The sequence below is a fragment of the Acanthaster planci genome, linkage group LG16 (genome assembly GCF_054643075.1).
Source record: "Acanthaster planci isolate LZ-2023a linkage group LG16, COTS_SCS, whole genome shotgun sequence".
Classification (NCBI taxonomy): Eukaryota; Metazoa; Echinodermata; class Asteroidea; order Valvatida; family Acanthasteridae; genus Acanthaster; species Acanthaster planci.
Genome location: NC_141792.1, coordinates 13,953,836 through 13,967,153, shown reverse-complemented (window position 1 = coordinate 13,967,153; position 13,318 = coordinate 13,953,836). Strand labels below are relative to the sequence as shown.

At 38.5% G+C, this 13,318-nt stretch overlaps 2 protein-coding genes across 5 annotated transcripts; one reads left to right on the top strand and one right to left on the bottom strand.

The window, feature by feature from the left end:
• Positions 1-75: 75 nt before the first annotated feature.
• On the bottom strand, positions 76-10,115 carry LOC110979095 (F-box only protein 42-like). 3 transcript variants are annotated; one of them, XM_022234622.2, is made up of 7 exons: positions 9,771-10,115; positions 6,613-6,864; positions 5,489-5,753; positions 3,873-3,969; positions 2,149-2,205; positions 1,795-1,911; positions 76-1,480 (listed from the first exon to the last, which is right to left on the bottom strand). In XM_022234622.2, exons 1-7 carry the CDS (start codon positions 9,916-9,918, stop codon positions 833-835), a joined length of 1,584 nt encoding a protein of 527 aa, XP_022090314.1. In that variant the 5' UTR covers positions 9,919-10,115; the 3' UTR covers positions 76-832. The 3 variants fall into 3 exon arrangements, with proteins under 3 accessions (XP_022090314.1, XP_087003693.1, XP_022090315.1); XM_087147567.1 differs by having other exon boundaries at positions 9,746-9,883; XM_022234623.2 differs by having other exon boundaries at positions 9,666-9,801.
• A 133-nt stretch (positions 10,116-10,248) lies between these two features.
• On the top strand, positions 10,249-13,286 carry cplane2 (ciliogenesis and planar polarity effector 2). 2 transcript variants are annotated; one of them, XM_022234625.2, is made up of 4 exons: positions 10,249-10,449; positions 11,534-11,686; positions 11,923-11,975; positions 12,225-13,286. In XM_022234625.2, exons 1-4 carry the CDS (start codon positions 10,311-10,313, stop codon positions 12,669-12,671), a joined length of 792 nt encoding a protein of 263 aa, XP_022090317.1. In that variant the 5' UTR covers positions 10,249-10,310; the 3' UTR covers positions 12,672-13,286. The 2 variants fall into 2 exon arrangements, with proteins under 2 accessions (XP_022090317.1, XP_022090316.1); XM_022234624.2 differs by having other exon boundaries at positions 10,251-10,449; positions 11,923-12,047.
• The last annotated feature ends 32 nt before the right edge of the window (positions 13,287-13,318 follow it).

The window sequence follows — 13,318 nt, the reverse complement described above, 5'->3', positions numbered from 1 at the left end:
ACAGATCAGACGATCCCCATTTCACTTTTAATAGAACTATAACCTTGAAAAGACATTTGAAATTTACACGTCATCTTAGCAGCCAACTTGATTGAAATCTTTATTGAACATTTCTGACAAAACTAAATGCATGCATTATTCTTTTTACCAAGTGTTGACAGTGTATTGTGGGTCACCTATATGGTTTGCTTTGAATATTCGCTCATCCAAATGTTCCAGTGAAACAAGAATAATAAACATGAAGTTAGCACCAAATTTAGGAATAACAGATCACAGGACACGCCTTGCACTATCTTTTTTTTCTCTTTCAACAATTTCTGAACTGCCGAAATATAGAGGTAAATTAGGGAAATATCCAAAATAACAGCAATATGTGTAACCTTTTAGTTCAAAGCAAATGTGACTACAAGCATGTCACAGTATCTTTAATAATGGCACTCTTGAGTTATGCTCGGGTAGTATTTAATGAGATATGTACACTGTTGGTGAGGTCCCACAATTCCTACTAAAAGGATCAAACTGCATCCTGTGCCCCAACAGTATCAAAGCTCATTGGGTTTCAAAAAGGTGGTGATGTTTGCAACCAAAACTTTCCTTCATTTTTAAAGGTTGCTTACAAAATGTAATGGCCCAAAAATGGCACCTTTGTTACACGTAAATGAAAATAGAAACACAAATGCACTTTGTAGCAAATTGATTTCGCCTGGGCTTCATTCCTCAACACCTCATCTTGAAAGAAAAGCTTAATACAGGTGGAATGCAGGAAAAGAACTCTGCAAGACTTCCCCCTCCCGCACTATTTTTCTGCTAGCAAATACATCATTTAATGAAATTAGTATGCATAGTACTGGTTATTTATAGCTCGTGGACACCTGTTATCCAGGTGAAATCCTCCAAAGCGTATGACTTGAGCTCTGCCAACACACATGGATGGATAAAGAGCCTCAGGAATATGTTCAACATTCTGATCTGGGATTTCAAGCCACCTCACTTGAGAGGCATTCACTGCTCTACTAATATCAAGAACATACTGTTGTTCGCCATGATAAATGCTGGAGGGCAATGGTGAAGAAAACCCAAGGTTATTGGGTGCTATCCTACATTCCACTGGGCTAAGTTTAAATGTCACTGGAGTCTTACATGTGCACCCTGGAGAGCATGGGCAACCAACTGGAATAGAGTCATTGGAAGTGTGAGCACTGCTATCTCTTACTGATAAAAGATTTGAATCATTCATTTCAGAGTTTTGGCTACTGTTTTCATTTGTTTTGTTGCAGAGACGTTTGACTTGAGGGTGTAGGTCTTTTAGAGATCCTGTCTCAACACCTCTTAACTTGGTTGAATGATGGGACTGACTCGCTGGGGACGGATGATCCCTGAGTTGACGATGCCTGAACTGTGTTGACATCTGTGATGATAAGTTCCTACATGAATTGGAACTTGTACGTGAGCAGCTGAAGAATACAACACACTCATCAATCTGCAAAGAAGTGTTTGCCAAGTTGAAGAAATATCACTGAGATCCAAACTAAGCAATACCTTTTAGAAAAGTGCCTTCTAAATTACAGGCTCAAAATTTTTAAACAGAGCCTTTGAGAAGGAATCATGGAACAGTATATGTAGGTCATCCAACCGCCGTGAACCACAAGTATAAACAGAAATCCAGTAATTACAGTGGAACATCACCTGAGCTTTTCTTTATCTGCAAGCTGCATGTTTACTGTTATACCTTGAAAGTCACATGGCTGAGTTCCTGACACGCTGCATGACAGCAAATCCCTGTTACATCCTTACCTTGCAAGCTGCATGACAGAACATCTTTGGAGCTGCATGTGCTTTATCTTTGACTTCGATTTCTCTCCAACACCATGGTATTTCACTTATATCAAGCATCCAAACATCATGGAGTTCCTGATGAAACAATGTACAGGTACAACATAAATTTGAGGATGAAAGTGTTTTTCAGTACAGACCACTTTGAACTGCTGATTGTTCATTTTGACGATATCAATGGTATTCTAACTGAATTTAATGGAATAACCCAAACAAAGGAAATTACAATTAGATCGAGTTTGCTTTTGCAAAAGACCAAATGCTGCTTTTAATGAGAAACAAAGCAATATTGTGTTTCGCTTATACAAAACTCACCTTATCAAGGTTCCCAAGTCCTGCTATAATCAAGATGTGGCCATCATCTAACTCAACCTGAAAGAGACAAATTGAAAACCCCTCCCACTAATTTGAGTCCATCCTTGCATGGAAATGGGACTCTCTTAGGCTGAGTTCGGGCGGCCTGTTCTCGTATGTTCACGAACAGCTTGATTCATTGTTGTAGGGTCGGCTGCTCGAACGCCAGGAACATACAACCGGTTGTCGCTGATAGTTAGTGACAAGCAACATTCAATATGGCGGCGTTCAAGTACGTTTTTCGAGGGTTAATGTTTGGATAACTAGGCTGAATTCTTTTCTATTTAAACAGGAAAATTCTTTTTGTGTCACGGAAAATTATTGATGTTAATTTTGCAAAACTCCCTGTTTGTCTCTAGCTTTGTAAGCCATCTCTCTACATTTTGCAGCTGTTCAAAAATAAAAAACTCATGAGTTTTTCTGTGTGTTTTCGTAATACCCTGATGAGGAGGTAGTGTGTGATCCTGTTCCAAGAACAGTGTTCTTGAGTCGTGTTTCCGCTGTTCGAGCGCGAGAACAAGAAACCTGTGTCAAGAACGGGCCCATCTGAACTCGACCTTAAAGATAAAGTGAGGGGTTATGACTCGTACTGATGCTTTTATGTACTCTTCTAGTCTTTCTCGATGAATAACGTGTGACAGCTACTACTTCTAGAAGGTAAACAATCTACGGATATGTACATGCAGAAACAGCCTGAAAAATATTATTTAACATTCTGTGTACATGAGGTCATCTTGTGTTTACCATTGTTGCAATTCTGAGGAATCTCCAGTCTCTCTCTACCATGCCTTCTTGTATTTACCATTGTTGAAATTCTGAGGGATGTGCAGTCTCTGTCTACCATGCCTTCTTGTGTTTACCATTGTTGAAATTCTGAGGGATGTGCAGTCTCTCTCTACCATGCCTTCTTGTGTTTACCATTGTTGAAATTCTGAGGGATGTGCAGTCTCTCTCTACCATGCCTTCTTGTGTTTACCATTGTTGAAATTCTGAGGGATGTGCAGTCTCTCTCTACCATGCCTTCTTGTGTTTACCATTGTTGAAATTCTGAGGGATGTGCAGTCTCTGTCTACCATGCCTTCTTGTGTTTACCATTGTTTCAATTCGGAGGGATGTGCAGTTTCTCTCTACCATGCCTTTTTGTATTTACCATTGTTGAAATTCTGAGGGATGTGCAGACTCTTTCTACCATGTCTTCTTGTGTTTACCATTGTTTCAACTGTAAGGGATGTGCAGTCTCTTTCTACCATGCCTTCTTGTGTTTACCATTGTTTCAACTGTAAGGGATGTGCAGTCTCTTTCTACCATGCCTTCTTGTATTTACCATTGTTTCAACTGTAAGGGATGTGCAGTCGCTTTCTACCATGCCTTCTTGTATGTACCATTGTTTCAATTCCGAAGGATGTGCAGTCTCTTTCTACCATGCCTTCTTGTATGTACCATTGTTTCAATTCCGAAGGATGTGCAGTCTCTTTCTTCCATTTCATTTTGTGTCTCCCATTGTTGCGATTCTGAGGGAATACACGGTACAATGTGTATCTCTCTACCATGCTTTCTAGTGTCTACTATTGGTGTTATTTGAGGAACACTAAGCAAAATGCCACTACCACTGCTGAAGTTACATGTATGAGACTACTGAGCCAATTTGAGTTAACAAAATTATGATTTTACAGATATTGTCAAACCTGTATATGCTTGTCACGAGCAGGTGGCTTCTTTCCATCAATCTCCATCCGGTTCCAAGTCATGCTTTTAAGTGAAAATACCCACACATCATTTTCTCTGGAATTCGACAGAAAAATTAGATCAAATTGGTGTCAGTTTGACAATCATGAAAACGTAACATTTATTGCACAAACTATGACTCGAAGGTTTGGTATCTAGTTATGCTTTCATGATAAAGAAGAAAATGAAGTGTACATTTCGCCTCATGAATTACATATGCAAGACTTTTATCTCTCAACAATGTAACTACACATACATGTATGCAGTCAGTCATCCTGGACATTTAAAGTAGTCTCCCTCACACTTTCAGATTGTGTTAACCTGGAATCTGGACTCAACTCTAAAATTCTTGATTCGTCCATCTAAAAAGTTGTTCACCATGTAATAGGGCTATGCCGAATATCCAAATATATGAATATTTGATCGTTTATAAAATATTCATAAATACCTGGGACAGTTTTCTATTCCTATTGGTCGACATGAGTCACATGACTGTCTATTAACATTTGATAAAGCCTGGGGGCTGAGAAGTGATGGTGTCCGCTGTGTAAATCATGTACTGCCACATGGATCAGATTGGTCAGAAGTTTGTGTGCACACAACACACTACGTGTGCGCACAACACACTACGTGTGCGCACAACGCACTACATGTGCACATAACGCGCTACGTGTGCGCACAACGCGCTACGTGTGTGCACAACGCACTACGTGAGCGCCAAGTTTATTGAAGGGGATTCTATTGGACATGTAAATATATATACCATGAAAAAGAAGGTGGTGTTTTGGAAAATTAAAGTAAAATTTTAGAACAAAATAATTTTAAACCCATCATATGTTGACTTCTTTTGACTCTAAATATAAGGGTATTTACGAATGGGAATAAATACATGTTTAGCCAAGCACCTAATTATTCCCAGTCATAAACGTTAAAGATCAGCCAAGCATCTATTTATTCCCTTGTTCCAATACTGTTTTCCCAATTTGGATATTCAAATGCAAAATTCATGAAAAGGGAGAATTTTTGTTTGTTTTAAATGCAAATAATTGCACTACGGAGGCTTGTTTCAAGCAGAATCAAATGAAAAGTGACAGAAATCTTACAACGATTCAAAAGTAAATTATTCATTAAAAATTTTAAAAGGAATAGATATTTTCAACAGCTTTGTTCGTCTCTTAAATCTTGCTACATATAACTTGTGGCTGGAAATACTCCTGTACATGTATAAGAGGCTATTATAGTGATTATCATGTACCATTGCAACTGATTTCGTGTATGGTTTGTTCGCCAACAATCTGCCGGTCCATACTACCACATAATTGGATATTCGATCGAATCGAAGGTCGCATATTCTAATAGTGGATAATTTGATTTGACTCAGCCCTGCCATGCACATGTCAATAGTTGTAGTTGGGCATGTCAGTAGTTGTAGTTGAATAAATTTACAGCATTGACAATCAATTTATGTCTTAATTCATTGATGTTTCCATCCATTTAAACAGCTTCCATTACATACATTCAGCATTCTCACAGTCTCCAATGTGGTCATAAATGCAAAATATACACAGTTACTTACTTCTTTCTACTTCCACTACTCCCACCAAAGATAATCATCAAATCACCCAGTAGGCTGGCTCTGTGATTGGCTAGTGGTGGTGGTGAGACACTAGTCACTACAGCCCTCCAGTGATTTCTAGTAATGTCATACATATGAAGATCATTGAAGACTATGGGAGGTTGATGAGGAGGGTTGGGAACTGGAGGGGCCCATCCACCATAGAGTATCAGAGATCCACTGTGATGGACCATAGAGGCTCCAGCCTTTGGAGAAGGGTATTGACCTACATGTATCATGAAGACAAAAACTACACAGATTTCATCACAAGTGGTGAATATATACTACCCGGTACATAGTCTTTTCTATTCCTTAGTGCAGTTGGTGCATGTTTCCAAACTAAAGCATAAACTAAAATATCAAAGAGAATCAAATTTCAATTATGAAACCTCTTTCCAGACAACGCACGCTATATAGTAACCTTGCCAGTGTCAAATTGAACACATGCAGAAGTACATATTTCTTTTACAAGTACATGTACATGTATTTGTTGCACAGACAGCATGGCAAAATAAATATGAATAACACTATAAATAGTGATACTATTGGTTACAACACAAGATTTTTAACCTGAAACTTTTCACTAACCTCACTATAATAGGGCTGTGCCGATTATCCGGATATTTGATCAAGTATCAAATATTCGAATATTATTTTCTGAATTTGAATACACTGTATTTGAATGCAAAATTCAGGAAAACGAAGTTAGACTTTTATTTTCAATGAGAAAAATTGTACTGTGGAGGCTTGTTTCAAGTGGACTCAAACAAAAGCGACAAAAATCTTACAAAGATTCAAAAATTAATTTATTCATTACAAAATTTTAAAAAACAAGAAGTATCGTTCGTGGCTGGAGACACTCCCACACGGGAGAAGCTATTACAGTGATTGAAATGTACAATTTAATGCATAACTGCAACTCATTTTCTATATGGATTGTTCTTTAACAATCTGCTGGATGGTACAACCCAATATTCAGATATTCAATTGAAGGTCGAATATTCAAATAGTGAATTATTCAAATTGACTCAGCCCCACACTACAACTCATACTACAATAAGGAGAGGGGACAATATTGTTCCCACCTGTAGCCAGCAGCCTTGTCCATGTTCTATCCCTTAAATCCAACATTTGCAAATCACAGAAACAGGTGCCACTATGTGTATTTGCAGTAGCTGGTATCATCCCTCCAAACATGTACATGATGCCATCCACAAAGCAAGCACTGTGCATACATCTGGCAAGCAAAGAGTTGCCTGAATATTCTTTATGAGACCATGTCAGAGACCCTGATCTAGCAGCATGAAAGAAGGCCTGCTGCCTCTGTTTAGTGACACCTGCAAAAAAAAAGAAGTGTGGGAAGTAATGGAAATGCAAATTACATATTTTAATATGTACGAACTCAAGAATTCTGAAATGGATAAATGAAAGCAACAATATTAACATAATTGAGAATTTAATGTTTTTGCAACGTACATTGTAAGACTACACTGTCACCCTTTATCAGTTACATGTAGGCCTAATTATCAACTTAAGCACTGCATCGTACATGTAATAATATAGTGTCAATGCAATTTCCCTTGACTCTTTCCTGGTTGTGACTTGCATTGGTTCATTTACTGCCCTGATTCACTATATTCACTCCCGATTCTTGAACAGGCGAAAAATAAAGTACATGTATCTATCTTGTTGGTCTGGGAACCGGACCGGGATAAAATGCATACATGTAGATCCCATACTCAGAGCATGGTAAAGTTAAAGAACGTTAAACAATATACATGTACATGTGTGTACTTAACGGTGAACTACTGTATGTGTCATGCTACATGTACATGTATCTCAAGACGTGTATGCCACTAGACAATGCAACCTTGAAATGACAGGTGGTCTACATGTACACTTGAAAGAGGGCACTGTCTACTTGTAGAAGGCTAAATACCATTTAGATGAATTTGTCAGCGACGGCAACATGTATATATCCACCGTCTTTTCACAAAGCATGGACATTTCAAATCTTTTTCCAGTTTAAGCGTAGGACTGTTCAGCACAATGTTGAATCTGATTCAAATTTTGAGGGAAAGATTTCCATATACATGTATGGATAACACTTGATGCCCCTATGCACAAACCAATGAGACTTGTCTGAAAAAAACCTACACGTGTTTTCTAAGTAAATGCTTGCAAATTTTCCGAGCTAATTTTCACATTTTGTGCCATCGCTTTCTTATCGCTGTTAAAAACCATAAGAATGAAAGTTTTAGATTTGTGTCCAGAACATTTTGGAAACACATGAGGCTTTTTTCATTATTTATTATTTATTTTAGCAACATGAAACATGTAGGTGAGTAGTGGCCATGCACATACCCAGAGCAGTACGTATGCATGTATCGGAGGATTTAATCATTTGTGTAGTTACTGTAGTAGGTCTAGGTAGGTACACCGTAAATGTAGGTGGGGTACCTAGGTATGTATTTCATACCTTTTTACCGCTGCTTAAATCAATGATTTTGGATTTGAAATGTTTTTTGATAGCCTTTATGTGAAAACAATAAAATTGAAAAAATCTTTACCTCAAAGAACCATTACTCAATCCTGATCAGCCTAGTTTAGGTAAATTTTGACAATATTTAAGCAAGAAAATTGCACATTTTTAACCCGAGTTCAGCAAAAGACAACGAATCACACCATTTAATTTTTCGTCCGGTAACCCAACTGAGACTTTTTGGATTCATCAAAACAAATTTCAATCCAAGTCAAGGAATCAAACTACATTCGCTTATTTGTCATTCACATTCACAGCTCTTCGGGGTGGTCATGTACACTGCCTTTTACCATGGAGGGGTGTGTTTTATTCCTCCATGCTCTTACCAAAAACCAAAAGCCCTGTTCTCTTTTCTTTCTGATATGAAAGAGGACATCACCAACAACTTGTTCAGGGAAGTTGTTTTGAAAAAGTAGAATTTGTTCCCTTATAATAGGAACAGGGTGCTAAAGGCAATGAACCCCCCAGAAAATAACAAATACCAGATGTAACACTAACAGGGACACAAAAAATTCACACTTTTGGACACCTAATTTCTGGGGGGTTCATTACCTTTAGCACCCTGTTCCTATTATAAGGGGACAAATTCTTCGTTTCGAAGTAACTTATCTAAACAAGTTGTTGGTGATAAGCTCTTACATATCAGAAAGAAAAGAGAACAGGGCTTTTGGTTTTGAGAGAAATGTTTGGGTATAACGGCAGTATACACGACCGCCCCGAAGGTACATGTAGTTGTGAACGACAAATAAGCGAATGTAGTCTGGTGCCTTGACCTGGATGGAGATTTTTTTGATGAATCCAAACAGCCTGAGTTGGGTAACCAGACGAAAAACAAAATGGCATGATTCGACTGAGGGGTGCAGACCACTAAATCAAGTGAGAATTTCTGGCCAGCTCATTAACATTAAAAGTGCCCCACAGTATCTTTTGAACAAGGAGATTGTTTGGCCCCCAAAATGGTGAGATTGTGTAAATCCTTGCCAGGATCAACGTCCTGGGTCTTTGAGCTTTCATATGAGAGGAAAATAGCTAAAAACAACGGTTGAAAAATGGTCCTAAAAGTGCCCGAGAAAGTTGAGGGTTGCCACTTGAAAAATGGCTGCAATCAAACTTCGGAAAAATCACTTTTTGGGGGTGATTTTGTTTTGTGGGAATAATTAAAAATGTAATTGGTTAACCCACAAAAAAATGGAAAGAAATTGAAAGATTGATGACCAGACAAGCATTTCATTTGTGTTTCAGAAATCTCAGGGATGTTGGCTTGCATGTTATTGGGCCCTGAACAGTGCTGATTTTACACAGTTTTCAATGGGGCTTGAATTAGTGGACTGTACCCTGTGTGGTTGTCTTTTGCCAAACTTGGGTAAAAGATTTGAAGTTTTCTTACTTAAATATTGTCAAAATTTACAAAACTATACCTATCAGGATTGAGTAATGGTTCCTTAAGGTCAAAATGTTGGTTAGTTAGTTTGAGAAAGTGGACTTTGTTTCCTTATTAAACTGGGTGCTAATGGTAATGAACCCCATTTCTGGAATTACCCACAGGCCCAGCCGCCCATTTTGAGTACTTCATTGGTCCATCCTGAGAGGATGTACCTTTGAATGAAAATCCATTTATAAGATGAACAACTCCGGAGGGAGGACAACAAATATGAGATTGCAGTAAAACGGGCTACCCAGCTAGCTGGCTGCACGGTGTACCTTGCATCAAGCGGTGCCACTTTCTCGATACCAGCGACGCATTTTTGCAGTCATTATATGGCGAAAGAAAGGACATAATTCTCTCCAAAATCTCCTCTGGTAGATCTTGTATGCGCACACAATGACATGATTCCCGTACGTTGGCCATTGCACTAACAGCTAACCGGTTTTTCTGTCCTTTCACATTTCAGTCAGCTACATGTAGTGAGCTAAGGCTGCCAAAGATCGTATAGCGCCGCTTCATATGGAATACGATCTTTGAGTCTGTCAAACCGGAACTCTTAACCATGGAGGATCGGAAGGAACACATAATACGTACAGTTCCTACCGTAATCTGTCGATTTCTTATCAAAATATAAATTCTGTTTGAAAGAAAAAAGACGACAGTTTTAATTTATTTGCCCATTCCTTGTGGCTCTTCATCCATGGACTCGATAATAGTCATCGAAACATATTCAAATATAAACTAAGCCAGTAATACTAGAAAGAGCCTGTCATGTCCGCTGCCACTGGCGATATCGATATAGTGCACATTCATTTATGTGTGTGCCTAAGTGTACAATTGCTATGGCTTTAGAGAAACTTTATGGAGACCAATTCGATTCCACTTGGCTCAAAACCTCCATTGGAAGAGAGTATTTCGCAAGTATTGTCAGGAAAGGGAAAAGAAGAATATATGGTAGGCGATAGGCCACGCTAACCAGGCTCCACTCTTTTTACTCCACTCCAGCTCCAGCATGTCCAGTACTGACCATGCTAACCTGACGTGCTACTCTAGGCCTACTTCACAATTCAGCAAGTAGCCTACCTCCACCCTCGGCTAGTCAGCCAGGAGCTCAGTTGTTATAGTCAGGATAGTACGATGTCGAAATGTCACACTGACACCCTTTTCATGGAGAATTCCAACTCGTAGCCACATAACCAGTGATTTCAGAGGTGTATTTTTGACAGGTTTGAGTGGTGCGGTATTATACATTTAAGCCTAGGCCTAGTCCCACATCATAAGTAAACATAAGACGGGGACTAGGCTACATGTACATGTCTTACCTCCAACATGATTCTCAAACTCAATTTACTTTGACACAACTGTTTGACATGTTTGAGTGGCTTGTCTAGTACTAGAAGTACATGTACATGTAAGTAGTACGTGTAGGCCCCCTGGTATTTTTGCCATTAGGGTGAAATGGGATGTTTTTGTTAGGTTGTTAGTTTTCAAATGTCCATGAGATGGTCTTATCAGGACCCTACTATTTATTAAGGACAATTTTCGCGGTCCTAGTCACTCGGCCTAAAAGTCAGCAATATAGTATTACTCACAACTGTCTTGAACCTACATGTATCATTATTTATTATGGTATGTCCAGTATCTCAAATCACCCATTGCAATAATAACAAAAAATGATATGGATCAAGACGTCAGGTAAATCTTGAAATAAGCCTCAAGTAAAAATGCATATTGCTTGAAATACATGTACCTGTAGTTCCTAATCCAAATAACTTGAACTCTACGAATCACCTTTTTGAACAGTTGGACATAGTCGGGCAATAGTTTGACCATGTCCAAATGTTTAAAAAGGTGATTCATAGAGTCCAAGTTACTCAGACTGTGTACATTATGTAGTTGCCATGTTTGTGTTTGTTGCATTCACTTAATTTGATCCCTATGTAGTCACCAGTTTATACACCATGTGAAATATGGCATTGGTTAATATAGGCTAAAAATGGCACATTTTTCAAACTGATCGTGTATCTTTTTCCAAAAGGTTCCCTCGAAAGGCCATCTTTGCCACCACATTTGATTCCGGAACTTGTCTCTTACAAAGTGTTTCTCAGTGGAAAGGCAGGAGTTGGAAAGACGAGTACAGTAGCCAAGCTTGTAGGAATTCCAGTTCCTACAACACACAGTGAAACTCCAGGTACGTGTAAATGCTCATGCAATGTATATACATCAATTTCAACGGTGCCAACTTTGACCATCTTTTCACATAGAAATGTATGCATACATGTTACATGTAGACTCAAGAATTGTGATTACACAGATAAGTTCAATCAGGTCTTTGTAATTTATATTTAAAGAAATGGTAATGAATTTTGATAGCTCTTCCAATTATTTCTGTAGTTTTAATAATCATTCATTTGTTTTTTTCCACAGGAATTGTAACATCTACAGTGTACTGGCCTGTCAAACTGCTTCACCCTGATAAGGTGCTGCTCTTTTGTCTTCAGTTCTGGGATGCAGGAGATAATGCAATAAGAAAGTTTGAACACATTCTGCCAGTAAGTCAGATTGGTGAACTGTTTGTGAAGTTCTCCAAACTGTACTCAGCTGCGATGCTGCCATTTCTTCTGAAATGCCTTTACTGTTGAGTGTAAATAGCACAAGGATTTTTTTTCTTTTAGAAAGTCTGCAGTTTATGCGGGTTAAATTTTTTTGTTTGTACCTTCTCTTTCTAGGCGTGCAAGAGAGGAGCTGATGCCATTCTCAATCTCTTCTCATTCACTGATAGACAAAGCTTTGAAGATCTTCAGTCACAGATGTCTCACTCAGCTCGATCTGGGGAACATGCCATTCGCATGGTTGTTGGAACAAAATATGATCTGTACAGTAACAGTGAAATAACGTCGAGAGAACTTCAAGATTTTCAGGAGCAGTGGAAAGTTCCAATTCTGAAAATCAAAAATAGTAGCAAACCAGCAGGCAATGAGCTTCTTTACTCAGTGGACAACATGCAAGAAGTGAACGAGGTTGCAGCTGTCATGAACAGCCTTTTGGAGTACATTTGGACCCAGAAAAAGATATCCACTGGTGAGCTGAGACCTGAGGACATTGTCACTAAGACTGAAGTTGATGGAAGGGATGATAGGCAATCATCAGAGGAACTGGAAGCTTCATATGTTTAGTTTGAAGCTGATTCTGCCTGAATCTATTCATGACGACTTCACACAAGGATTGTACTGAGCAAAATTAAAATTAATTTGAAATAGATTAATGCTGTGGTGAAAGAATCATGTTTGGAAAACAGACTGACTACCCTGAGCAGGGGCATGATTGACTTACAAGATTTGAATAACATCTTGGATTTTCTGCAGCATTGCATGGTTGGCTTCTCTAGTTGAAACATTTTTTGTAAGAATCTACACACAGATTGAACTTGAATGTAAACCAAGGCATAAACATACTTTTCTTAATGAGTGAACATTTTCAGGAAAATTGATATTTACATGTAGGAACATCACATCCTGTGCACAAACCCAATGAGACTGGCCCAAATTACTTCAGTACTTCTACGTGTGAATTTGACTTTTGGGGATACAAAATTCAGCTTTTTAATGGCTTATAACGACTGCAAAGGTGAATTTGTTGTGTCCTTATGGTGAACCCTTACCCATTTTTGCTCAATAGATTATTCTTTCGTGCGGGTTAAAGTCAGGGCCACAGTAAGCTCTCTTTATTTTTTAGTAAATTAAAACACGGACATGGAAATAAATAAAAGGGAGATGTGTTTGTTCTAGAAATGCATGTGTAAGAATTTTGTACAACAAATGAA